The 27,947-nt window shown below is 35.2% G+C and overlaps 1 protein-coding gene across 2 annotated transcripts; it reads left to right on the top strand.

The window, feature by feature from the left end:
* Window positions 1-482: 482 nt before the first annotated feature.
* LOC145213723 (lethal(2) giant larvae protein homolog 1-like) lies at window positions 483-26,147 on the top strand. 2 transcript variants are annotated; one of them, XM_080082101.1, is made up of 26 exons: window positions 483-654; window positions 967-1,064; window positions 1,538-1,619; window positions 2,560-2,687; window positions 3,144-3,284; window positions 4,195-4,357; window positions 5,138-5,258; window positions 6,078-6,129; window positions 6,936-7,090; window positions 8,107-8,324; window positions 9,816-9,908; window positions 11,976-12,107; window positions 12,376-12,480; window positions 12,968-13,112; window positions 13,716-13,843; window positions 14,519-14,719; window positions 15,228-15,396; window positions 16,334-16,450; window positions 16,831-17,002; window positions 17,639-17,808; window positions 18,187-18,303; window positions 18,905-19,080; window positions 19,546-19,702; window positions 20,334-20,433; window positions 24,167-24,216; window positions 24,529-26,147. In XM_080082101.1, exons 1-25 carry the CDS (start codon window positions 574-576, stop codon window positions 24,213-24,215), a joined length of 3,270 nt encoding a protein of 1,089 aa, XP_079938227.1. In that variant the 5' UTR covers window positions 483-573; the 3' UTR covers window position 24,216; window positions 24,529-26,147. The 2 variants fall into 2 exon arrangements, with proteins under 2 accessions (XP_079938227.1, XP_079938238.1); XM_080082112.1 differs by lacking the exon at window positions 20,334-20,433.
* Window positions 26,148-27,947: the final 1,800 nt, after the last annotated feature.

Below are 27,947 nucleotides of genomic sequence, written 5' to 3'. Positions count from 1 at the left end.
TTTACGCGCATAAGAAAATGGTGTGTCAGCATTTTTTTATTTTTACGTTAAAATTTGAGCTCGTTCGCAAGATGATTGTACATCTTGGCATCTAAAAAGTTCATTTGTTACATTTGCAAACTTTTTGAAAGTATATTATGGCAAACATTTTGACATTTTTACAATTTTATTTTGAAAGAAATACGTTGTTATTTTCTTGTCATTAAATTGTGTAATTTTTTTAATTTTTTTTACCTGAAAAAGCTATGAATTTTTATACTTAAATCAGCAACATTTTTCACAAATGAAAATTACATATTTATTCCAAGCTGAAAGTTGTGTTAAAATATTGATTTTCTCAAAAATCAAAATTAAATACTTGAATTTTTTTATCGATTACATTTTTAACCAAACTATAAAAGCCCTTACAGAAATCATCAATATATTCTTGTGTATACGAGGGAAATCTATATGCAGTATAATTGTATTATTTCTAAAATATCCCCATCGTGTATTTTTTAGAACAGCATTTTTTAGTGTTAGGTGATATGTAACTACTGTTTTGTTACAAAGTCACCCAACAAACCTGCAAGAATGTTTAGGAAATGGAAAAAAGGGGGACACCTTGACCCACAGAGAGAAAAGATTAAAAATGAACTGTTTACATTTAAAAAGGTAGTCTAAATGTATGGAAAAAAATAACACTAAATCCATTAAATTTTTGGTTTTAAAAATTTGCAACTTTCGAATAAAGGTTAATGTTTGTTTCACCAAACAACATTTAAAACTAAGTATTACCTTATCAACTTTGAACGACATATTCTGTCCTACTTTGTAAGCCTACAATACTGGTAAAGTAATTACGTATATAATTACCAATACAAGAGAACAAATCTAAATCTTTTATACATGTGTTCTTAATTTAACATTGCAACTTCAATAATAGAATTTTTGTTGTGTATTCCCTAACAAACTTTCTTTGTTTAGACGGTTGAACATGGCTTTCCCCACCATCCATGTGCATTCGCTTATGATCCAATCCTTAAATTAATGGCAATTGGCACAAAAACTGGTGCTGTGAAAATGTAAGTGTCATGAATAAACTGTTGCTGCCAGACATAATGTATAAACAATTTGTTTAGCTCTTCCAACAGTCTTTATTATAATATGCTGACATTTCGATGTCCCATACAAGACACCTTCATAAGGGTAATGACATAAATTGAAAACACAAAGTGTCTCGGATGGGGCGTTGAAGCATCAGCACATTATAATAAAGACTGCTAGAAGAGCTAAAAATATGTTGATGTGAGTGTCATAATTTTGAAGTCTGTTGTAATAAATTATAACAGCACAACTTTACAGATGTTCACTTTCATATAATTACAATGGTTCATACCAAGTTGTTGATATCATAGTGTAGTTCTAAAGCCATTGAACAGTTGTCATAGAAGGAAATTGAGTTATGACACCATGGCCATTATAAACCTGAACAAAAACAATTACCAATACATTATGAAACCTGTACGAAAACAATTATTAACCTGTAATGTTTTAGTTTTGGTGCACCTGGTGTTGAATTTACTGGAATTCATTCTGACATCAACCAAGTTTTACAACTCCACTTTGTTCCTGGAGAGGTAAAAAGTTGTATTTTTTATTAGAAATCAGCTGTTTTTGTGCAGCTATGCTATGTCGTTTTATTAAGTTATTACGCACATTTTGTAAAATTGTGTTTAAAAACTGGCCTTGAACGACAATATCAAGGTCAAAGCATGGGATTAAATTGAAAGTATTTTTCCCTGTTCTTATTTACTGTTTTTTGTAATTATATGACAATAATGATGCAAAAAGAATATGGACAAAACTTTTAAAGTTGGGTTAATGCTTTCTGAAAGTTTTTCCTTAAGAATCTAAAAATAACCAGGATGTTTATTTACCGTAAATCTGCACAAACGCGCATGTGGGGACCCATTCGTTTTTGCTTGCAAAAACAATCATATGTGTAGATCAAATGATGTATATGTGGAAAATTGGTAAATAGCATGAAGAATATGTAAAATGGAAGTATATCAGAAAGCCACCTTTCTAGTTTATTTTTTGTTTTTTTACTTATATATTTGTGACACAGTATAAAATGATTGACCTTTCTTCTAATGCATTAAGTGTATTAAAATAATTGAATAATAAAAAATCAATACCGTTCTCTAGGGAGGTATTAAATTAACCTTGTTTGGCCCTGGTTAAATAGATCATGTCAAAACCATTAAAATTTATCAAATGTCATTGCTGTTTTCTTGAATATATTGCATTTTTGTAAAACACCCATGAAATTATTGCATTTTTAAAACAAGTTTTTTTACAAAGACAAGATTTTACTTGATTTTTGAGTAAACTTGCAAACGCATTCTTTTCCTAGACTTTATTAGACTCAGTTAGAAAATTGGCAGCTGGTAATGAAATAAAGGATTTATAATGCGTTTGACATTATCTAAAAGTTGTACATCTCCAGATCCGGTATCACTAAAGTTTTGTAAATATGATTTTTGTGTTTTATGCTTTATTTGCGTCTGATTTCAGGGTCGCATTATCAGCATACTAGATGACAACACTATTCACATGTGGGAGTTGTGTTCGGTAAAAGATGAAAAACAAGGAGCTCAAGGTCTTGTGGAAGTTGGAGCTTCACAGCTTTCTGGCAGACCTGGGTAAGAAATGATTTCATTTGAGTTTCGTGAGCTACCCATGTTAAAAAGTAAAAGGTACTAAAATAGCTGCTCATTCATAGCTTTGTACAAATCCATACTTTGCATACATGCAGATGTTTTACACTTTAATATGCCACTCCTGTGTACTATTTTTATCAATCTTTTATGCTATTCAAGTGGTTATAAACAGGTATAACTGATGTGGCCCTTTATGTCACTGATGATGGCATGAGTATTTGCCAAAACTCTTGAATAACAAAGCATGTCCCTTTTTACCTCTATATGGGCCGTTATATTAGTCAACTGTTTCTATAAAGCAATTTCTGTTTATTGTTTGAGTATTAGTTGGCTGAAGTTCAGCATTCACAATGCAATAAAGCAGAACATGCAATTATCTGGCATGTTTTAGACTGAATTAGTCTGCACCATAAGTGAAAATCTAAATTTTGCTTTCAGGACGAACCAAATTACTGTAGTTACAATACAAACTGGAAACAAGCTTATGTGGATCGGTACAGAAGGAGGTGGCATCTACACTTTAACTTTACCAGAATTTGAGATGAGAGAAACCATCCACCAAGACCAAGTTATGCAAAGGTTTATATACATGCATTTTCGAATTTCATAATACGCCTAATACCCCAAGGTGCTATTTTGTGGCCTAAGTGGTTATATTTGCAGTGTGTGACTATACATACATCACCAAATTATCCTTTATGCCGAAGTTTTCATGTATTTACTAGTTTCAGTTCTGTAGTATTTGTTATCTGAGATATGTTTCACCCTATGTAGTTGCCCCTGAGCAGTAAGTCAACACCATGTTTTGTTTACATAATCCTGCCCAATTATGTCTAAATTACTTGAAATAATAGCTTGTATGCTTAAAACTTCCTGCTTTAGGATAATTGTGTGCCTAAAAAAAGTTTTTTTTGTCATTTTTTAATTTTTTTACTCACAATTTATTTTGTCAAACAGAAATTTTATAATCAAATAAGGTATATAAGTGTTTAAAAGCCACCACCGTAAACCACTATAGACAAATATTCTGTTTTGGATGGCTATAAATAATATCCATTCATGACAATAAAGTCATTGGATAATTATGCTCTGTCATGTCATAAAGGTTTATGCATTGCCAGTGTGTTGTTCAGGTCTATTAAGTAATGCAAAGCACTATGCCTTTATGCAAAAATATTAAATTTACCTAAAAATAAAGTGTATGCACTGTCACTAAAATGTTCAGGTATATTTAAATAATGCAAAGCACTATGCCTTTATGCAAAAATATTAAATTTGCCTAAAAATAAAGTGTATGCACTGTCACTAAAATGTTCAGGTATATTTAAGTAATGCAAAACACTATGCCTACATGCAAAAATATTTAATTTACTCTTAACCGAATCCAGAAAAAGAATGACTATATTTCCCCAATGTCATGTCATTGGCAGTAACACATATTCCACATTTTTATGGTTTGGATGAAAAAAATATATTTTGTGTAATTTAGTATTCCAGATCACTACAAGACAGGCAAGGCCCTGGGTTTGGTGGAAGCCATCGCTGAACACCCGTCGAATCCATCTCAGATATTAATTGGATATAATAGAGGACTTATCGTGTTATGGGATGACTCAAGCCAAAGTGTAGAAAGTTTTTATTTATCCGAAAAGGTAAAAAATGAAATAACTCTGTAAATGGTAAATTGTATATAAGCAGGGTTGCCATGCCGTCCTTATTACTAAGGTTTGTCCTTATTTTGAAGGGATAATGTCTTAGAAAAATCTATTGTCCTTTCTTCTAAGAAATGTCCTTGTTTCTTATGTTTTCTTATTTTCAACAATTACAATTCAAATCCCTACTACAAGTAATAGTAAACCTAGACCTGAGCTGTCCAAGTATTTTCTATGAACAAGAAGTTGCTGGAACGGATTGTTTCTGGCAAAAAATATATGGCATGCGATATGTCATGGCTCGTATAAATGCAGAGATTTGTTCAAAAATGTGTGTCATGTTTCGTATGAAAATTAATTTTTCGGTTGTCCTTAGTTTGTGGTCCATGTTGATGGCAACCCTGCATATAAGAAATATAGGTTACTATTTCAAATTCTTTATGAGAGTGCAAAAACTGCTGTTATATATCAGAAAAGATAAAACATAAAAAACAACTCTTAAAAAATCTGTAATTAATGCATTAAAAATAGGAAAAAAATAGGTTACTTTCATAAATTCTTTTCTAAAGAGTTTAAAATCTACTGATGAAAGTAGCACAAGCTGAAAGAATGTTTTAATCCTCTTGGGCTGTGAAACTAGGTTTAGTAAAGGATTAAGCGGGAAAGAAAAATGAATGAATGATGAATGAATGTATTGCTAATCCATTGTATCCGATAGGCTGTTTTCCCTTTTGTGTTGCCTAGTTATCAACCAGTTGTCTTTGTTTGACTTGTAAACAGGGATTGGAATCGATTTCATGGCTCTCTAACAGTAAGGAGTTTATGACGGCTCACACAGATGGTTATTTATGTACATGGAGACTTGAATCTTCGTCCCCTCACACCTCATATATTCCATACGGTAAAATGCTGTTACCTGCCGTTTGACACTCGGTTTATTGCCATTTTTTTTTTCTCCATTTGTAATTCTTGACTGGGTTAACATAGGCACAATTTAATTTTAATTGTTGGCCAATTGGAATTTTTTACTGTGCATTTTGTGTCAAAAAAAATTAACAGTACTATAACCCTCGGTTAATCCAAACCCAATCTGGACCTAAAATTATGTCCAGATTAGGCAAAAATCTGAATTAATCCACAATACAAATCATTTGCACCTCAAGTTTTGTCCTAATTAGGTGAAAATTCGGATAAATCCAAACAGGTTTTCTGTATATTACTATTGTACAATTAATTACTGTGTTAACCCTAGACCCTTGCCTTTGTGAATTATTTTTTGGACTGTATGTTTAATCTTTGTATCAACCAGTATTGTAACCGTTACACCACTATCGAAGCCAGTATCCGCTTTTAAAGTAATTATGTTGGAATTTTTTTTTCAAAAGTCAAATTCAGAAAAAAAGTTTTCTCTTTAGCGGGTTCAAATTGATTGTGTCAGAATTTAGTGTCATGTCGAGATGTCACCAAAATGTCAATAAAAGCAGAAGTTTAAATGTTTGCCAAGAGGGTAAAACCATGGTGCAATTCTTATGTCATAAAGTTTACAGTGGATCATAAAATAAGTTTCTTTGTTGTTAAAAATAGAATTCAGAAATGTCCTTTATGTGTGTTTGGCACTAATTTTTTGCAACACAAACAAACAATATATTTTCTGCATATTTTGTGGTTGGTATGGAATGATGTTCTTTTCAACTGTATTAAACAGTTGCAATATTTTTAGGACCTTTTCCTTGTAAAGCCATCACCAAAATTTTGTGGAAGTCTTCCCGAACGTAAGTTCAATTTCTATTGTTATTCATGAATATAAAAATATACATAGAAAAGTGGTTCCCAACCTTTATGGACAAATTCCTAGTGATAGGACGATACCAGGTTTTGAAGCAAGTACCGATACCGAGTACCACATGTATATATCTTCGATACCGAGTACTTAAGTGTAGTGTTGTGCTTAGTTGTATATCATTGGTTGATTTATCTGCCATGGTCGGGGGCACACATAAATGCCGAAAAATGTAATGTCCACGTGATAGTGAAAATGACATACGTAAACTGGCAGAATTTATTTCCAATTTTGAGCTGTCCGAAGCAAATATTGACATAAAGTTGGTCGTATTCTTATGGTGTAAATCGGCCTTTGGTACTCGCACGTTGGTATGGAAAACTGAGACAAAATATTTCGATACCGAGTACCGGGTACTCATCCCATCACTAAAAAATCCTCACTTATCATTTTAAAACATTTTCATTCCTCCCGAACAGACTATGTAGTAGATTCTAAACCATACAAAGATCAAATAAAATTGGGTCTTTTATCAACTTTACAGGTCATATTCCCAGAGCTTAATCGTCTATTTACAAACCACATGTAAAAATTAAAGTAAATTCCTCCCCCCGTCAAGTTTTAACATTATTCCCTGGTTGGGAACCACTGATATGGACTAACAGTAGTTTAGTGGTGCTCCAGCTTGTTAAAAGTAACAGATATTTGTAATTGGTTTAATTGTTACCTACATTTGATTCAACAAATTGGTGTTCGTTATGTTTTTTGCACTTATTTTACTATTTTGTATATTTTCAGGGACCACTATCGGATATTTAGTGGTGGTATGCCTCGTGCTAACTATGGTGACAGACACTGTGTAAGCGTTATTCATGGTTCGAAACATGTTACATTCGATTTTACATCAAGGGTTATTGACTTCTTTGTGGTTTCCAAACACAAACCTGACGCAGGTACATAAATTTTTGTTTCTTCTTCATATTTATGTTTCCCACTGGAATAAACCCTAAAGCTCTGTATATATATATATGTTATACAATGGGGTTTTTGAAAAGGTTCTGCCACAATTGTGGCCTTTTAGGCCAGTTGTGGCATCAGAATAGGTGAGGCATGGCTTTTCAGTCTGTTGCTCCCAACAAACTGGAGTGCTGCTGGGTGGCCACACTAGCCAATAAGGCCTATCTCTTATTACCAGCTGCACTTATGAGACCCTATAAGTCTAAACAGCATGCACTGTCTGCAGCTTATCATTTTGTTAGCCTGTTGCTTTTACAAGCTACAATTGCTTAATAACTGCAAATAGGTCAAACTCGTGGTGTTTTATTTTTAGCAAACTTTAAAAAGGCGTTCAAGATGTGTTTGCAAAAAACGAAACTTAAAAAAAAATTCTCATAAGAATTTGACAATATTCTTACAATTCACTAAAGGCAACTAGAATGTTACAGTTGCCTTTCATTCATGATTAATGATGCACGATTGCAATAATGTCACTTGCCCTATGCCCTATTTCTCTTCGTGGTATTTAAATTGACCTAACAATATGTATGAAGAAGGTTTTACTTGATTTCAATTGATTTTTCTAATGTGTTTTTGGTTGGTTCTGTTACGGTATTGACTAAATCATGTTTATAGACATTGGCCCTGCTTCTAATAACCTAAATAACGATTTTGGTCAAATAATTTGGGTAGTTTTTATGCATTCACAAATTTTTGCTAAGATTTTTTGATTAAGAAATGATTTTTTCTGATGTGTTTATGATACTGACTAAATGGTATTTAATATTTAATGGCATTGGCTGTTTTTAAAAGTTTTTGTCCAATAATTAAAAAAATTGTGTTTTTTTAACCTTTATGTTTTGCTAAGATTTATTTTTATTTGTATAATTATGGTAAGCGAATGTAATATTTTTTCACTTATAAATAATTTTCAACAAATAAAAAAAAGTTAATAAAACATAACATTTTTTAGATTGGGAAGAGCCCGAATTTCTCATTATTCTTCTTGAAGAAGAATTAGTAGCAATCGATTTGACGCAGGAAGAATGGCCGAGCATGACTCCTCCATACCTTGGCTCCCCTCATGCGTCAGCGATCACATGTTCGGCACATACGGAAGATATTCCTGTGGCTGTTTGGGATAAAATTATGATCGCAGCTAAAAGTCTCCAAGCCGGAAAATCAAATTCGGTAAGTTGATTGCAAAGTTGGATAGTCCGGATTGCCATCGGCATAGACACCAAAATGAGGAGACCTGAAAAATTAAATTTTTATCTGAAGCGAAACAAACGTTTTGAAGAAATTTATATGAGCCTTGATATATAGCCATATTATTTTCTTACTTTCTTTTATGATGTCACAAAATCTCTTCCTAGAAATAAGGACTATAAATTTTTCTAAGACATTGTTCTTCAAAATAAGGACAAATCTTAGAAATAAGGGTTGGTATGGCAGCCCTATATATATATGCAGTAGTATTACTGACTTTAAATGAAGGCTTACAATAAATTATTGCACAAACTTGCATAAATGTGTGTATCTGGCCAATTTTCTAGTCCTTTTGGCAAAATATTGCATTAAAATGCTTTAAAGCAAGAAATTGTGTGGATTGAATTGTGGAACTAATAGAAGATTGATGCTACATGTACTTTTAAGTTGTTAAAATTAATCTTTTAAAAAGGACCAAGAGTAGGGTTCAGTTTTTATGACAGGCAAATGCCACTTAAATGGTTAAAAAGTGTTTGGTGAATGTTTAACTACTTAGGCTGTTGAATGACGTTAATGTGTTAACAACACTGTTAAAATAATTCGGTTCTCGCGTAGCAACATTTTGATTTAAAACAAGACAGGGATTTTAGTTTTAATAATACATGTAATGTTCTTGTACACAAGAAACCAAAATTATTAGTTAATAATTAATGTTAAAATGTATTGGCTTCTTATTACTTATTTAACACTACTATATTAACTACTGAATTTGTAGAGATTACTTCTTGTTTTCAACTGATATCATGAAATTACTTTTGAAAACAAAGTTAAGTGAAGAACAATGTATTATTCACAATTTCGCTGCAAAATGGCTTCCCAATTTTTAGTGTCTGTAATACTGTTTGGGTTTTCTGGGAAAAGTTTGAACTGTTTTAAAACTGGCCTTTGACTGTAATATTGAGGTCAAAGCTAAAGAATAAATCCTCGAAGAGGGTTGAAAGTATCTTTTTACCCTACTTTTGTAAATATATGACAATGTAGTGATGTAAAAAGAATATGGATAAAGTTAGGGTTGGTGCTTTCTGTTAATTTGTCCTAAAAATTTTTATAGCGTAACCAATTTGCATAAACATGTGTGTGGGGACCCATTCGTTTTTGCAATGTGTGTAGGTCAAATGGTGTGTATTGTAAATCAGTAACTAGAATATATAATATATAAAATATAAGTATATATATAGGAAAGCCACCTTTCTAGTTTAATTTCCAAATGTTACCTTAAATTTTACAGCATTGGCAGTAAGGCTGACTTTTATAGGACACATAAATATAGCCGGGTTGCCTCTTAACAAAACCACTCAGCTATTATTTCAAGTGGTCGTTTGGTTTTCAAGTGCCGCCCTGCTTTTTGACAGTGGGATTATATCAATCACATGTGCTGAGGTGTTGAAATTGATTGGCGATTTTTTTTCACAGCCATGGCCAATCACTGGAGGCCGTGATCTAAATCCAAAACCTAATACAACACATGATGTGCTACTGACAGGTCATGAAGATGGCTCTGTAAAGGTATATACACTTTTTTCACTTTCTCTGAGAGTTAAAATTTGTTTTTAAGTAACATAATCAGTTAATTGGTGTATATGGAATATACCGTAAACCAGGGGCGGGCAACTTCTCCAGTCGGCGGGCCTGATATGGGAAAATAAAGTACTTGGCGGGCCGGGTTCCTGAATCGATACATTAATCGCGTATATATCCAGTGATTTAAAACGGAGTTTTGACCACCTAAACCAGTGGTTCCCAACCGCCGGTCCGCGTAAAAATTTTGCCGGTCCGCAAATTATCTTACTTCATGCCAAGCTACTTTTGAAAATGGAATGATAAGTAGGCAAGTTGTTGGTATCTGTGAAACCCATTTTACGCTTGGCTGTAAAACTGGGGAGCTCTCCACCGTTGATGCACGCAAAATTGTTTAAAAAGCTTTTGTGACGTTTATGATTGTTTTGTCATAAACTGTGTCTAGCATTCAACATTTGTTTGCAAAACAAAGTTAGATGATTTGAGACCAGATTCATACTGGAAGCGAAACAACATCAAGCATCGCACTAGCATTGATTTTGTATGTAAATGGATTGGCGTTTTGTTGTTTGATTTGAGTTGATTTCCGTTTGGTTGTAATTTTTCGTCCTAAATGCATAGCCTATGACTAAATCTTGCCTTATGTTGCGCAACGACAACTTTGGTGAACAAAAAGCTTTCAAATATCTGTTGCATTCACTACGACCTTTTGTTGCCGGTCCGTGGAATTTACTTTACATTTTTACCGGTCCCACGGTGTAGAAAGGTTGGGAACCACCATGGGCGCCGCCACGTAGGGGCAAGAGGGGGCACTTGCCCCCCCTTGGAATTTCATATTTAGCAGCAAACCTAATTAAAGTGGCAGCGTGGGGATTTGTGACATCGTTCAATGCTTTAACTTTTAGGCAACTCAATTGTGAAGTACACGATTTATGGCTTCATATGTAACAAATTCTTGATGCGGTAAAGTATCAGCCAACATTTGCCCCCTCTTGCAAAATTTTCTGCCGGCGCCCATGGGAACCACTGACCTAAACTAAATACAATCAAGAACGTCACAATTGCAATACAGTCCAAACAATCTAACTGTTATAACATAAAATTATCCACCACAGAAAATTTAATGCGTACACCACAGACTTAGATACTGCTGAAACACTAACTAGGCTACACGTGTGGAAACAAAGGAAACCATAAAAGCAGGCCACACACAAGGTTGGCAGTTATGTCGTAACAATGGACGTATGGTGCAATGGTAACAACGGCGGGAAAGTTTTTTTTTTATTGAGGAGCGTTACTGTCCGTTACAACTATAATTTGACGTAGTTAGTAAGCAAGTAGTGGGGGATTGCGGCAGACTGTGGCCACGGGCTACATTATCATGTAAGACCAGAAACTGTCTGCGGGCCGCTCAAAATCCCGTCGCAGGCCGGATCCGGCCCGCGGGCCGTATGTTGCCCGCCCCTGCCGTAAACCCTGGTTAATGTGGACCCGCTTGGACCCAAAAATGTGTTAGGATTAGGCAAAGATTTGAATAGTTCAGTTCAAGTCTTACCACATTGCAAATCATTTTTACCTCAAATTTTTGGACCCAAATTATTCGATGACCTGTACTAACTGGATCCGGTATACTGTATATATATTTTCGCCTGAATGGCATCTTCAGTTTCTTATTCAAAAAGAATCAATTTAGAGGAGTTTTCCCACATTACAATCACATTGTTTAGCTTGTGCAGTTAATACACAAAAGTTGTCAGCAATGTACATATTACATGTATGTTTTTTTTTTGCATGTAAATAAATTTAAAAAAAGTATTTTTGGTAGGCTGCGGTTATCCCATTTAAAGAATGACCTAAAAATACTAATGTATACTCAATTCACATTTTATTATTTGTAAGTCAGCTATTTTAAACTATAAACAAGATGCATTACTAATCAGTCCTCCATTCAACATGTCTGTCTCATCTAAAACCAAACAACATTTATCTGGCATTTTTTAGTATCCTAAAGATCCTAAATCGCTTGCGCCTTCTTAATTTATTTAACCTCCACAGTTATGGGATGTTTCCAATGTATCGATGCAACCCATCCTTAAAGTCCAAACGTCGCAAGTGTTTGTCACTGATTCTGATGGAGCCAATGATGACGGCGATGGATTTGAGGAGCAATTTCCACCATTCCGAAAGGTTGGGTTTTAAAATAGTATTCAAAATTTCTGTCACTGTTCATTTTTTTTCTTTTAGTACAATTAGGTGTGCTTAACTGCAAGTCATACTATGTAATATTTACTGTGTTATAAGCCGTTACGGTTTCAATAAATGATATAGTCTGCCCTCATGCTTAATTTATTTGTCTTTCAACAGTATATATATCTTTATTTTTTTTAACTGTTCAAATGCTTTTGTGATGTGACATTTTTGTTCATGTTGCTAGCATTGAGTTATTATCTTTTAGGTGGGTGAATTTGACCCCTATAGCGACGACCCTCGACTTGCGATTCGAAAAGTTGCCATGTGTCCTACTTCTGGAACCCTTATAGCTGGTGGAACTGCTGGACAGGTAAACAGGCTTGGAACTGTCTAACTCAGCGTCTCATTGTAGTATTTGACAAGAAACTTAAAAATTGACAGCTTTTACATGCAAGAAACCTCGTTAATCCAAACCCGTTTGGACCAAAAGTCTTACCATATGACAAATCATTTGCAACAGGCTAAAATGAGCCTATGTTTAAAAAACTTTATTTATAAACCCTGGTTTGGCCAAATGGCCTGGCACGCCTGACCCATATACAAAAACCTGATCGGATTTCGTCCCCGGGAGTATCCTGGGTTCGAATCCCGTGAACGACAAAGGGCAATTTTCAGTTCTCGGACTGCCGCCTGATTGTCGAAAAATACAATAAAAAATAAAAATAAATAAATAAATAAAAACCTGGTTTGGTCACATGCCCCTGGTTCAAAAACCCAGGCCTGACTAAATGCCTACACAAAAAAAAACTTACCACATTGCGATTCTTTTTCTCAAAAACATCTTAACAACTTTTCAGGTTGTGGTGTTCATATTATCTACTGATGGAATGGAAACTCAGATTTCAAGCAATCTTGTCGATATTCTGGAGGGTCGAACGGATTTTACGTGGAAGGGGCACGGGCAGCTACAGACCAAAGAAAATCACATTGTTATGCCTCCAGGTTAGTTTTGAAAACTGTACTATCATAGTACGCCAGACCAGAGTTGCAAGTCGGGCCGGGTCCGGGCTTAGGTATTTGTGAGAAAACGGGCTTAAAACGGGCCTGACTTTACGTTCCGTGTCCGCCGTTGTTTTTTAAATAAAATCATTCAGCTAAGTAACAATTCTCTGGCTTTGACCTAATGCCCACCCTTCTCTAAAACGTATTGTTTACCCCACTGTCTACTATTGTTCATTGTGTTTGCAGTCTTTTTCTTTTTTATTTCTCATCCTTTGTTGCAAGGCTTTCTTGGATTGGCCTGTCAATGTCAACCAAAATTTCGGGCCTAAACGGGCTTCGCAAAAACGTTTCGGGTTCCGGCTCAGATTTCGGGCCCGCTTGCAACTCTGCGCCAGACCCATTAAAGTTGTCATTCTCATATGGCAAGGCACAAACTAGAAAAATATAACCCCTTCAATAGGCCTTGCATACTATGATTTGTAAATGAGTATGCCATGATCGCTGGTACACATAGAGACACTTCAGGGCTAATTTCAGTATGAATGAATTCGTCTCAGCTTGCTGTACTACATCTGATATTAATATTTTCTACTTTTGTTTTAGGTTACCAGATAGGAACAGTCATTCAGTGCCAACCACCAGCGAGCATCACAGCATTAAGTATTTGTTCCAATTGGGGCCTTATCGGTCTTGGCACTGGTCATGGGTTTGCTCTATTCGATTATCTTCAGGTGCAACATTTAGGCTGTAAACTTTGGTTGTTTCTACACCTTCTTGCTAGCTTTACATGAATTTTGCATCACTAAATTTCATATTTTTACTGAAACAAGTGGCCCTTCTTTAAAGATTGTGTGGCCCGCAGAGATGCTTGGATTTCAAATGTACTGGCAAACGAGTCCAACTATTATATATTTTTGAGCTGATTAATGCGCCCGATGCTATTTTTCTGCGACCTGGCAATATGTGGCTAGCATCAAATACGAATTATACTTGTAGTTGAGCATATTTGGTAAGAAACAAAGCAAAATCACTTTGTGTTATACACAGGTGCGGCCCGCGATCCAATTTTCACATTTATAATTGGCCCTACAGTAACAAAGGTTGCCCACCCCTGGTTTACATGATACTTTCTCTTCCCAAATTGGACAAAAGAGCAAATGCAAATCAGATATTTTAATGAAGATTAAGTTTTGTCCAAATACTTTAATGCAATTCGTCCATAACAGAATCTTTCGCAAACGCAACTGTAAAATTATTGTTGTCACCTAAATAAGTATCACAGAAAAATTTTAAAACTTTTAAACTAACATCATGTCAATTAACTTTGCATTATGGTTTTGTCCGATCCAGACAACTTATCAGTAACCCACTACTGTACTTTTGATTTACATTTTTAACTTTTACAGAACAAGTCGGTTTTATCGCGTTGCACGTTAGAAGCAGGAGATCATGTTGCCATGGAAGGACATTTCTCTAGGATGAAGTCGATAAAAATGTCGTTGCGACAGTCGATGCGCAGAATCCGAGGTAGTTTTCATGGTGGAGGCAGAGGATCAGTCAGAAGAAGAGCTTCTGGGAGGAGAAGATATAAAAGAGACATGTCTCAAGTAAGTAATGGTTGATTTTAACAAATTTTAATGATTTGTTGTTATGGAGTTGTTAAAACTTCTAAAATTTCATGCTAAAGATTTTTGTGAGAATGAATAATTTTTTTGGATATGTGAGTTCTGAGCCTGTGAAATTATTCCAACCGGTTTATATATTGTGAAAAATCATCGTTTTCGTCAAAAAATAATCTTTAGTTGAGGCACAAACTGGACAAAACCGTTAGTTACAACAGCATTTTAATCGTGTGTATACATATATACATGTATTGTAACACATTTTCTGGTGTCTTGAAAGTTTTTTAAATAAACAATAACTTTGACTGTGCACACTGTTTTGGAATTGGTCAAGCATGGCTTTTCTACCTATTACTCTCAACAAACTGGACTGCCGTCGGGTGGCTACATTAGCCAATACCACTAATGTCTTGTCTCCAACTGATGAGACAATATAGGCCAAAAAACAGTGTACCGCTTACTAATGACTTTTTTATGACTTTGTAAATTGTAGAAATTGCAAGAAGCCAATGCTGCTCTTGTTGATGAGGAAGAAACTGCTTCAGGAAGCGGGTGGTCGCCAGCGGCAACCGGGCAACGAAGAGTGGAAGCTCGATCGGCTGAAGATGGGATGACGGGAATGGTTCGATGCACTTACTTTGCAACAACATATGTTCGAGACAGTAAGTGTGTGTGTTTAGTGTTCTAGTAAATTATAACTTTTGTGACAAAAATTGGTATTTTTTAAAATTTAAAAAGATCGTTTTTGTCAATTTAAGACATATTGTAGTTAAATATTTTCTGTGTAAGAAATATTTTCAGAAAATTTTTGAAAAGGACTTTTGAAAAATTAAAATCAATTTTTTGATTTATAAAAACATTATTAACATAAAATAAAAACAAAAATTTTAATTTTAGGGATGAGTAGTTTTATCATTTATTACAAATATATTATGGCCATGATTGCGTAAAAATGTTGTTAAATTGCTTTGACAATTTTTTCAAATGGTGACATATGTTAAGGGTAGAAAAACAAATATTTGATGAAGTCAGTGATTTTCTCTTTATCAACTGTGTTTCTTGTTCCTGATTTAACACAATCACTGAATCAATATTTGTATCACAGGTTTTGTTTAACCAATGACATAATGCCTTTAAATAGAATCAAAGCCTGTATTTCATCATTTTATCTTTGTATGCCTTGTATGGCTGTGCAACTGTTTACGAGAATGTTTTTTTGCATTGTAGTAAGAATTTTTACAAAAGTTTAGCTTACAAAAAACTGCAATAGTGGAGATATGTAATTTTTTGACATGAAACTCACATTTTGATTTTGTGAAAATCTGCATGTCAAGTTTTTTTTTGTCGGTTTGAAAAGAGGAAAACCAGTTTAGTTTTGCTTTTTTCGTGCATTTTTCATCCCCATGTCAAAAACTATGAATGAAACCCTTTTTGTCATTTATGTCAATGTTTTTTCCACAAAATACTTGCTCGGAATGTGAAAACAGTTTAGAAGCACTTCTATTTAATGCCTTCACTATTACACTGTAAAAAAATACTGATTTTGAAAAAAAAGTGAACAATATACCCATTTGTTTACAATGTCTTATTGGTTTCTAGCTGTCAGTTCCTCACCAACATTTTGGGCTGGAACGAACTCTGGAGGCGTTTACGTTTTTTCACTTCATGTCCCCGACTACAATCAACGGCAAGATCATGACGTCACCACTGTAGTAGGTAAGCTGCAATGACAGGAGCTACTAGGATATATATTATACTTGTGGCTGGTGCCTTTTTTGTGTTTCAAGCTACAGGTATTTAATGTTGTAGAAAGGTGGTCTAAAAATATGTTCATTCTGTACAATTATAAAGCATTGGCTAGATGGGTGTTTTTTGACCTGCACGTAATTACCCCCAATGGGTTAATTTGACATTCCTTAGGGGGCAATCAATTTTTTTTCTGTATGACATCATATTCCTGTGACGGTATATTCTGCATTCATAATTTTTTGAAATATGAGATGAAGTAGATTCCTCTTAGGGGTAACAATCATAAAAAGGGTTTACATAGGTAGTTTGTGTTCTGCAAGTTATTTTTATCATTATTTTGTTTTCAGGCAAACACATCCAGCTGATGCATAGAGCTCCAGTTGTGGATATAGCTGTTCTGGATGGCTACGGAACACCTGTGCATGCATTACACAACCCTGCTGATGGAAAACCAAGTAATGGAAGTGCAATTGGCAAAACATCACCAAACGCAGGAACCCATCACACCCTTGTTATATGGTAGGTGATCTGTAGTTGGTAAAAACTTGTGTCAAAGTACAGTACATTTCTTTTTTGTTGTGTTTTGGTATCCGGACACATTTGGACCATAAAATCCGGACCCATTTGGACCCAAAAATTTGTTCCGATTAGGTGAAGATCCAGATTAACAGATGTCGAATAGTTAAAGCCTTACCACATTACAAATCATTTGTACCTTGAGTCTTAACTGATACCGGTTTAACTGAAGTTTACAATATTTTAGGGATAAGTCCAGCTGAGCCAAAACCCGAGTACTCGGTACCACTAACATACAAAACTAGTGTTCGAAAGGGTATCCAAGAACAAAAATGAATGATTTTTTAAATGTCTTAGATGGTGGGAAAACATGTACTCCTGGGGCCTGTACACCTTAATACACCACTGGTGACGTAAGGGACCTGGAAAGCTACAAAACTAGCATATAATTGGGAATGTTTGTGATGTCACAATGCACCAAGCGTGCTTGTCCAGCACCTAATATTAGCATGAGATGCTCAGGGCTTGACAAAACAGGACATTTGCAGTTTTGACCCATCCCTACAGTATTTGAAAAAAGATTCTGTAAAAAACGTTTTGCTTAAATTTACAAACATTTTTTTTGTATTTTTGCAACAGTTCTGAGGAACAAGTGAAAGTTTTTGCACTCCCAAAAGTTGCGGCAAAACGAAAGTTTAAATTGACAGCGCTTGACGGTTCACTAATCCGACGAGCTGAGTATGCAAAATTTGTTTCATCAAGAAATCCTGACTACAATGAATATGGCCTCGTCTGTCTCACAAATATCGGTGAGTCGAATTGAGCAATTTTGTTTTCCTTTCATGTTTCTTAAGATAAACATAAACATACATTCATAACTGGGATCAGCCCTGAAGCACCCATGCAGACCAGCGATCACGGCACACTCATATATAAATCATAGTATACCTGGCCTATTAAAGGCATGATAATCAGAAGGCCACCATATGTTTTTCATATATGTTTGGTAAATCGGCTTCAATAGTCCTGGCATACCAGTAGGCTTTTCATATTTTGTTAATTTATACAAAAAGTTTAGTGATTTACCAGAACAGGCTTGTAAAATTGCCCACATTTACATATATGTTAAACAAACATGCGTGTACATTTGAAGTTATTTAATTCTGACAAATATTACAATTTTTTAGGTGAGATTTTAATTTTTGGGCAACTTCCTTCAATACGACCTCAGGAAACTTACGCCTGCATCGCGCGAGATGACGCACACGGAATATCCACCACTTTACTCACCACACATGCTCAAGGTTGGGATTTTTACTTGTTCTATTATGTCCATCAATGTGTTAATGGTTGATTTTGACACAAAAGCATATCAGTCACAATTCAGTGAACTTTGATGATGTGAATTAGTTGTATACTGTGCAAAACATCTACCATACTTTCTTTTTGTTACGGCTCTGGGAGCTCATAAAACTAAATACTTTCTATGGCAGACTTTATGAGCCTGTATAAAGAATGGCAATCATATTTGCCCCTATGTACTAATGTTGACTAAAGCATTTGGAGAAATATCTTTAATAGAATGTGTTTCGCATATGCACGGAAGTCTATAACAAACTCGTTTTTCCAACCCATTTTTACCCGATAGAGCCTCATGGACGCCATTTTGCATCCGAAATAATACAGTGGGTATACGAAAAAACACAAGAATTGTCTGATTTTTGCAAACTGGTGCCTTTGACAAGAATGTAATTGGCCAAATTAAATAAAACTTTTGGGTTCTAACATTTAGGGGTAGTAATGCAAGCTGGTATATATACAACCTCCCTGGGTCAACTATTTAATCTATGTCCAATGTTTCTATGTGTTACATAATTTTTGTAAAACAATTTTTTATGTCTCCAGGAATGTATCTTCTGTCACAATCTGAGTATGTTCGATTCACTTTGTCTGCATCAAGCACAGTGGAGCCAGTTTGTCGGGTGCAAACGACTCGTTCGACGGGTACAGATGAAGTGGACGGGATACTGAATGAAATGGCTGTACAAGTTGTTGTTGAAGATAATGTCCCAAACAAACAGGTCTGCTCATAGCTTCATATATTCATGAAAAAAATATTTTCACAGCTGGTTTTGCCAAATATACAGTTTAGTCGAATTTTTTCAAACATCTGAGTTAAAATTTAGGGATGGGCCAAAACTGCAAATGTTCTATTTGGTTGAACACAGAGCATCTCAAGCTAATGCTCGATGCCTGGCCGAGAACGTGCAGTGCATTGTGACATCTCAAACATTCCCAATTCTAAGCTTGTTTGTAGCTTGCTGTACAGGCCCTAAAAGCTTTTTACCACCATGTAACGCATTAAAAAGTTATTTTTGTTCTTTGGTACCCTTTCAAACACTAGTTTCGTATGTTAGCAGGGCATGAATATGCAAATTTAATGCAGTTTGTGCAACAGCACCAAGCATAAAATACAGCGAGGCTCGGTACAGAGTACTCGGGTTCTGGTTTAGCCCATCCTTATGAAAATCCATTTTATCATTTAGGAGTTAACAACTCCCAAAAAGTCTTCAACGAAAAACAGTCGCTCAGGAGGTGCTGCTGTCGTTGCCACCCAACCATCGTCACCTAAAACACCGCTTCTTTGTGACCATGATGACACTGACGACGATGACGACACGCGACATGTCGAAAAACATGAAAGTAAGTCTGGTTACAAAGCAACAACAAAGGGGTGGCCAGTTATTTGACAAATTGTCCTGCTTGAATGGTTGCTGGTTGTCTGTGATATGATTGTGATGGGTGTTGTGATGAAACTAATTGACTTTTGAGAGTAATTGATTTTTATGTGCACCACTACCACGAACACATATTAACTGAAAATGGTCTTCACAAAACTTATTTCGGTCTAAAAACTTTAAAGAAATATGTACAATTTAAGTAAACTTGCTTTTTTAGCTTTTCAAGCCCTAATTTTTTTTGGCTTGTGACTTGTATTTTCTACACACGTAGGCATATCTTTATTTATATCGAATCAAAATACAATGCCTAGTTTATGTGCTTGCAAATGCAAATTATAAAAGACCAAAACGCATTGCTCACAAAAAAATATTACAAATTCATTTAGCTTTTCCATGTGTTGTCTGCACTATTAATTTCCAGTAGGTCACCTTAGAAACCCACCCTTTTACAAAATAATAATCAAATCCTAGCAACAAAAAATGACCATTGCATGCCCCAAACCTGTCCTAATTGCATGTTGCGTCTGACGCCGTTGTGACCCACTAACTTTTGCTCGTGTTGTGGCTTGCATTTGACCTGGGGTGCTTACAAGGTGTTCTGGAGGAAGCTGAACGAACTCTCGCTGAGGCGGGCGACTCTATTCAGCTCTCAAACTCCGAGGAAGAGGAAATTAATGTTCAGGATCTTCTCGGGTGAGGATTTGCCTTCATTAGGTGGCGAACTGGTAAAGGTTATGGGTTGGGGTTCGTGTTTGCTGCAAACTGAGCCCTTGTGCTGTTGTACACTGTTAAGGACACAATAATGCAAATTACACTAAGGGCGGGCAGCCCGCAGAGACGCTGCAGCCCGCAGAGACGCTTGGATTTCAAAAGTACTGGCAAATGAGTCCAATTATTACATATTTTTAAACTGAATAATGCGCCTGATGCTAGTTTTCTGCGATCTGGCAAAATGTGGCTAGAATCAAATACGAATTATACTTGTAGTTAAGCATATTTGGTAAGAAACAAAGCAAAATCACTTTGTGTGATGCACATGTGCAGCCCGCGATCCAATTTTGACATTTATAATTGGCCCTACAGTAACAAAGGTTACCCACCCCTGATTTACACCATGTCTAAAAATGGTGTGGTCTTAGTTTATATAATACGATCTTTAAGTTTTGTGATGAATTTTCCCCTCTGATATTAATGGTGTGCCTTGAAAATTTTGGTCATAAATTTTCTTATTTCAGTTTGGTTCGGTCATAAGTGCACTTTGGGCCAAAAACGTTCGAAAAACAATGGTCTAGAAAAATGAAAAACTATACTGCACATAGACTGTGTGTGGCCAAATCATGTAGTCTAACGTTGCTTTTATTGGCTTTTAATGGTCCCAGAGTCACATGATAATTTAAACTGTACATAAACTGGTCCACAGAGTGCACCTATGTGACTCGCAATCATCGCTAGTATACTTAGTGATATTGTCCATATGCCCAGACACATATAGGGAACGTTGACTGCAAAAAAAAAGCTTTGTTTAACTTGCATTAGTGTCCATGTTATACAAGCTTAAACTGTCCACTATTGCATACCAGATTTACACCAAAGACTTTACACTAACTGAAAATGTTAATTAAAAACCCTACTGCACTTGGTAAAGCTTGTCGAATGAAATGTGCTTGTTTTCGTTGTACTGTTATTGTCCAACAACCTTCAGTTGTTAGTAGGGGGGTAGTACACTACCGCTTCATTTTTAATTAGTAAAAAAATAAGTTTCAATTATTATGTTTCATTACGATTACTGGGCATGCAACGTGAAGAAAATTTCTCAAAAAAAAGAGTTTTTATGTTTCGAGCATCAGTTCAGCTTTATTGAGTAGTGAGTAGTGTGTATTAAACTGTACCTTGTAATAGAATAACTTATCAGTTCAGAATTAACCCCAATCTTATACAGTTTTCACAGAGAACTACAAATGTTTTACAGAAGAAACAGAAAACCATGTCAAGTTTTGCAGTTGAGTTTATTATTTTAGTTTTGCTGTAATAAAGGTAAATGCCATTTTAAAGTTTAGTACAATTTTTTGTCAATGCCTTACCTGAACAAAAGGGGCTTTGAAACAGTATGTCAAAACACAGGCAGTTGACAAATAAAAGTTTTAGTATGGTTTAGAACAGGGCTACTCAAACTTTCTTGCTCTGAGACCCCATTTTAAAACAGAAATTTCTACGCGACCCCTTGACGGCCGCATTACAGATCTGTATTCAACAACGGTCGCCAATTGCCTGCTTGCTTGTGTTTTTAAATTGATGTAAAGATATACTTATACACATTATATATATATAAATACCATCTAATGGCGCATAAAAAGCTTAAATTAATTTCTACCTTGATCCACAGATTGAGAGTCTTAGCTTTTATGACGTCATAATCTATATTATGACGCTTGTGATATCTGCTTTTCGCTTTGTTTGCACACAATAGGCATAAAAAAGTCCGGATCATATGGCTACTAGCCTGGTAATACTCTTTTAAGTTCCACAAAATGTGTTTAGAGCAGTTCAAATACAAAAAATATTTGGCAAAAGAGTTTTATTTACCTCACGGCCGCCAGTACATATATTCTAATAAACATGTTCACGGCCGCACAAACTCGTCTCTGTATGGCCGCAAGGTTGTGCACCGCTGGTTTCGCCTATACACGGGAATGATGTTTAAACAATAAATTTACGCATGTGTACCATTTGTTGTTACTGACATAATAACGCATAATGTTTCGCGACCCCAAAATAATTTTTTGCGACCCCAATTGGGGTCGCGACCCACAGTTTGAGAAGCCCTGGTTTAGAACAGTAGTTCCCAACCAGGGCCCATGGCCCCCCAGGGTGGGGGGGCACGAGCTGTGTTCCGGGGGGGCATGGGCGTAGATTCACAAGAGACACCCACTAAAGATCATTTTCACTTTATTCCCGAATTTAATGGACTATTTGTTTATAGTGAGGTTTATCACGCTCATTTACTCTATTAGACCTGTTTAAGGCCATTAATACCGCATTCCAACGCGAGATTGCTATCATTTTAAGGGGGCCACAGGTACTACATGGTTACTTTAAGGGGGCCACAAGGCCAAAAAGTTACTTTAAGGGGGCCATGGTCCGTATAAGGTTGGGAACCACTGGTTTAGAAGATTTATTGAATAACTTGCATAAAACAACACAAAAATGGCTGGTTATTGAATTTTATGTCAGTTACTACAATTTGAATTACTTTTGTCAGTTATCGTGAACAATTTTGAAGGTTTTATTGTACAGATTTAAATAAGTTTTACAAAAACTAAACAGCTATAAGCACCAAAAAGATTAGGACCCAATGCTCTAGAGCAGGACTTCTTACAATTTTTTTGCTCTGCGACCCCATTTTAAAAAAGAAATTTCTATGTGACCCCTTGAAGGGTATAATTATAGCCTATACACATAAAGGATATTTAAATAATGAACTTACATTTAAAATAAACGGGAACCTACTATTTATGCCATATATTGTGACAATGGCATAATAACGCATGTTTTGTGACCCCAAGTTTATATTTCGACCAGCAGTTTGAGAAGCCCAAAGCAGTAAGAAGCAGTTTCATTATTGGCAAATTCCACACTAATCTTTGAAGCAAACTAACTTTATCTTTGCCTGAGTTAGGCAATTTTCTGTATAATTTTGAGTTGGAGAGAATGGTGCCACATACTTAAAGGCTTAAGTGCGTTTAGATTCCTAGATGAAAGTGCAAGATAAGGGAGTCTTTTAAGCTTGTGTGACATTTATGTTTAGTTAAAGTTCCATTTAGGTTTTAAAAAAAGCTTTTTACTCAAACAAGGCAAGTTGAACATTTAATACAAACAAAGAAATTTATTTGTTGTTTTTAAAGTCATACAGTTAGCTTTTCGTTTTGCAACACAGTAATACACAGGGTCAGCCATTTTTCAATTTAAACTTTGTGTTGAACATTTTTGCCAAATTTGCGATTTTATTTTTGTTGACAGATTTCATCGAAAAAGACGTAAACTTTCAACACATTAACATTTCTATGTTAATCTGTACTTTTTAGTTTCTTTTTAACCACTAATTGTCTACTTAGGTGCATGTCATGTTTTTGCATGTTCATTACAAGAATGCTTATTAATTATTTTTAATTTGTCCTTTACATCCAAAATTTAGATAATACTTATGTAGGCTTTTGCACTCTTTTATAAACTAGTTTTATAGAATATTTGCATAATAGAAAAATTATACTGAAAAAACATTTTTGTTGTTTTATTTTTACGCTTGTTTTAAAGCTTTTACTAGTTTCATTTTATTTTCCCCTTTGGGGACTTTTAATGGGGCATTTAGTTATACCTTATTTGTGCCAAAGTGTTGCTGCTGCCTCTAACACATTTTGATATTTTACAGTGCGATAGCAGATGCTGAAAGACAATTGAAAAACTCGGATGAGGAATAAGGTATAAGGAGTGTCAAATCTAACATAAACAAACAATTTTGGTTAATTGCAACTTCAACTGTCTAATTATTTTCTTGCAACAAACCACAATATGCAATTAAACAAAACATTTTCTTATCTAAAGATTAGACTAAACTAAAGAAGCACTGTTTTTGATTTATTGTGTCACAAATTGTAAAAAGCTTACGTCCAGCTGAAAAATGTTCTTACCTGTTTAATTTGAGATTCAACATTCAATAAAATGAATTGACAATTAACTGGAGAAATCAAATGTGCTATTTATGTTTATAAACCAGGAACCTTTTTATTTTAGAATAGCATCAAGAATTGCAACATAAAGTCAAGCTTTTCCAACGAAATGCACTCCGATATTTTCAAGTTAATTCAACATCAAAACAAGAGCATGGAAAATGATAAACTGGTGCTAAACTATTCATTACAGCTTTCAATGTAAAAAAATGCTGTTCTTTATTGTGCTTTGTGTGGTAGGTCCACTTAATATTGGGTGTGATGAACTGATACAGCAATTGTTTTTCTGTGTTTGTGACCGTTTTTAGCGATTTTTAGATTTTAGCGCCTTTCACGTTGGCAATTTCTCGTGGTGCTCTTGGTTAATGGTGGTAGGCAAATTTTCTTGTCATTTTTTTAACTCTTTGTTGCATCTAAATGCATAAAGGTTTATGTTTGGTAGCAGTGTGTAGGTTTTGGCCAGATTTCTGTGTAGTTTTTAGGTTTTAAATTTGGCCCTAAACTTCCATGACCTTAATATATAATTCCTGTCAAAATTTGTTCACTGTTTTTGAGGCTTATTGTGACCAATTAAACGCAAAACTTTTATATTTTCTTTACCTAAATTTAAGAAACAAGCAAATTATCATAAAAAACAAATGGTTAAACTATATTAATCCATCATCAAATTTTTAATGCTGTCTTATCATATAAATTCAGAACTTTCTTTTCAAAACTAAATTGTTTGAACCTGAAATGGTCTCTTGTCTAAACGACAAAATCTATTGTTCATACAAAATAGGTCATTGCTATCTGCAGTTTTTCTCTGTAGTTCCAGTTGGTGCCCCTTTTCCTTATTTGATTAGGCCTATCTTAACAGGACTACAGTATGCCTGGTGACTTAACAGCAAAAAATCAACTTTTTTTGTGCATATTAGCCAAAAAATCATACTTTTTTATCATATTTTACCCTAAAACTTTCACTCAAAAATGCTGAAACACATTTTAATTAATGTGTATTTGTGTATTTACTAATTACGAAGAGGCTGTTTTTACTAAAACTCCTGTTATTCTTATGTTTGCTTTTATTCGTTACCCGCACATCTCACGTGTAACAATGCCTTTCTATTTGTTGATGTAAATCACACGCTCTCTCTGTAAAATTATTGTGTTTTCGTTAGTGATTTTCTTTGCCGTTCTAGATGTGCCATGTGTATGGTTGATGATATTTCTCTAACATCTCGAAAAAATTGGAATTTATAGGAAATGGTACTAACATTTGATTGTGTCACGTCATTTTTTTTGTTAAACATTTCACTATTAGTTTATTTCAACAAAAGATTTAATTTTGCAAACATTGCACATTCGTATAATTATTTTTGTTAACACCTAATAGTGGAAATATATCTTAAATGGTAAAAAAATCTGCAAATAGACCTGTGTTTTTCAAGGCATTTAGACAAAACCAATCTATTCACTGATATATTTTGCCTAAATACCCAAAAATATTAACGTTATGAACTGTGCGTTTCTGTAATATTCAATTTTCCCCTTAAAGGTACGTGGACCTGCTTTATGCACTGCAGAAATAGAAATCGTATGACCTCATGTCGCATTTAATTAGTTTCCCAGCTTGCTTTGCCTCTCTGCTGCCATCGGTGACATAATCTTGTGTTTCTTGCGCTAATAAACGAAAAAACTTTGTGCTTTGTGTACAGAAAACATTATAAGGTACAAAATGCCAACTGTAAACTAATCTTTACTACCAAAAAATTTTTTTACATAACGAACAGGTCGTAAACTTTGTGAACCGTTGTGAGTACGTATAAATTTAAAACAGGATGAGACCAGAACCCCCTTTTCCCTACCGTAAAAATACAAGCATCTGGCTTTCATACCTTCAAGTATTTACGTTAGAACCAATGTGGAGTTTCGATAGGAGGCTGATGGCAGCCAAGCGTTTACTGAGACGTTGCTTTTATTCCTTTTTTATTCGGATGATTTCAGAACCACGGTTGGTAATAGATCATTTAGCTGCAATAGCGTAGTGGACTTTGATATGAGTTGTTGCAATCTACAACAAATTTTTCCAAGACATTGCCCTTCAAGCTTCAATATAATGACGGTATGGCGACGCAGTCTATAGTCTTCGATTTTGGGGGGTCAAAAAATAAAACAAAATCCGGTTTTCGGTGGGTTTCGCGGGAATATTCCAAACCTCCAAGCCGGTTTTTAAAATCGATTTTTGAAATCGAAAATTTTGACCCGATTTTTGAAAAAAACCTAAGGCCTTTCCGTTTTTTCGATTTTGGGGGTCAAAAAATCGAAGAAAAATCCGGTTTTCGGTGGGTTTTCACCGGAATATTCCAGTTTCAAACCGGTTTTGACCGGTTTCTGCCTCCTACCGAACCTCCAAACCGGTTCAAATCGGTTTTTTAAATCGAAAATTTCGACCCGATTTTTGAAAAAACCCTAAGGCTATAGCCTTTCCGTTTTTTCGATTTTTGGGGGTCAAAAATTCAAAGAAAAATCAGGTTTTGAGTGGGTTTTTACCGGAATATTCCAGTTTCAAACCGGTTTTGACCGGTTTCTGCCTCCTACCGAACCTCCAAACCGGTTCAAATCGGTTTTTAAAATCGAAAATTTTGACCCGATTTTTGAAAAAACCCTAAGGCTATAGCCTTTCCGTTTTTTCGATTTTTGGGGGTCAAAAATTCAAAGAAAAATCAGGTTTTTGGTGGGTTTTTACCGGAATATTCCAGTTTCAAACCGGTTTTGACCGGTTTCTGCCTCCTACCGAACCTCCAAACCGGTTTAAACCGGTTTTTTAAATCGAAAATTTCGACCTGATTTTTTAAAATAACCTAAGGCTATAGCCTTTCCGTTTTTTCGATTTTTGGGGGTCAAAAATTCAAAGAAAAATCCGGTTTTTGGTGGGTTTTTACCGGAATATTCCAGTTTCAAACCGGTTTTGACCGGTTTCTGCCTCCTACCGAACCTCCAAACCGGTTCAAACCGGTTTTTAAAATCGAAAATTTTGACTCGATTTTTGAAAAAAACCTAAGGCTACAGCCTTTCCGTTTTTTCGATTTTTGGGGGTCAAAAATTCAAAGAAAAATCCGGTATTTGGTGGGTTTTTACCGGAATATTCCAGTTTCAAACCGGTTTTGATCGGTTTCTGCCTCCTACCGAACCTCCAAACCGGTTCAAACCGGTTTTTTAAATCGAAAATTTCGACCCGATTTTTGAAAAAAACCCAAGGCTTTCCGATTTTTCGATTTTGGAGGTCAAAAAATCGAAGAAAAATCCGGTTTTCGGTGGGTTTTCACCGGAATATTCCAGTTTCAAACCGGTTTTGATCGGTTTCTGCCTCCTACCGAACCTCCAAACCGGTTCAAACCGGTTCGAACCGGTTTTTAAAATCGAAAATTTTGACCCGATTTTTGAAAAGAACCTAAGGCAATAGCCTTTCCGTTTTTTCGATTTTGGGGGTCAAAAAATCGA

This window comes from Phallusia mammillata, chromosome 1 (assembly GCF_965637545.1).
Source record: "Phallusia mammillata chromosome 1, kaPhaMamm4.hap1.1, whole genome shotgun sequence".
NCBI classification, from domain to species: domain Eukaryota; kingdom Metazoa; phylum Chordata; class Ascidiacea; order Phlebobranchia; family Ascidiidae; genus Phallusia; species Phallusia mammillata.
Note: the sequence above shows the minus strand (reverse complement) of the source record. Positions and strands in the feature narration are given on the sequence as shown.

Bases quoted from the DNA above. Each gene is read 5' to 3' on its own strand.
- LOC145213723 (XM_080082101.1), top strand. From the start codon at position 574: ATGTTTAGGAAATGGAAAAAAGGGGGACACCTTGACCCACAGAGAGAA. The intron at 1,065-1,537 runs GTAAGTGTCATG...GTAATGTTTTAG, and splicing joins AAAACTGGTGCTGTGAAAAT to TTTTGGTGCACCTGGTGTTG. The intron at 8,325-9,815 runs GTAAGTTGATTG...TTTTTTTCACAG, and splicing joins AAGCCGGAAAATCAAATTCG to CCATGGCCAATCACTGGAGG.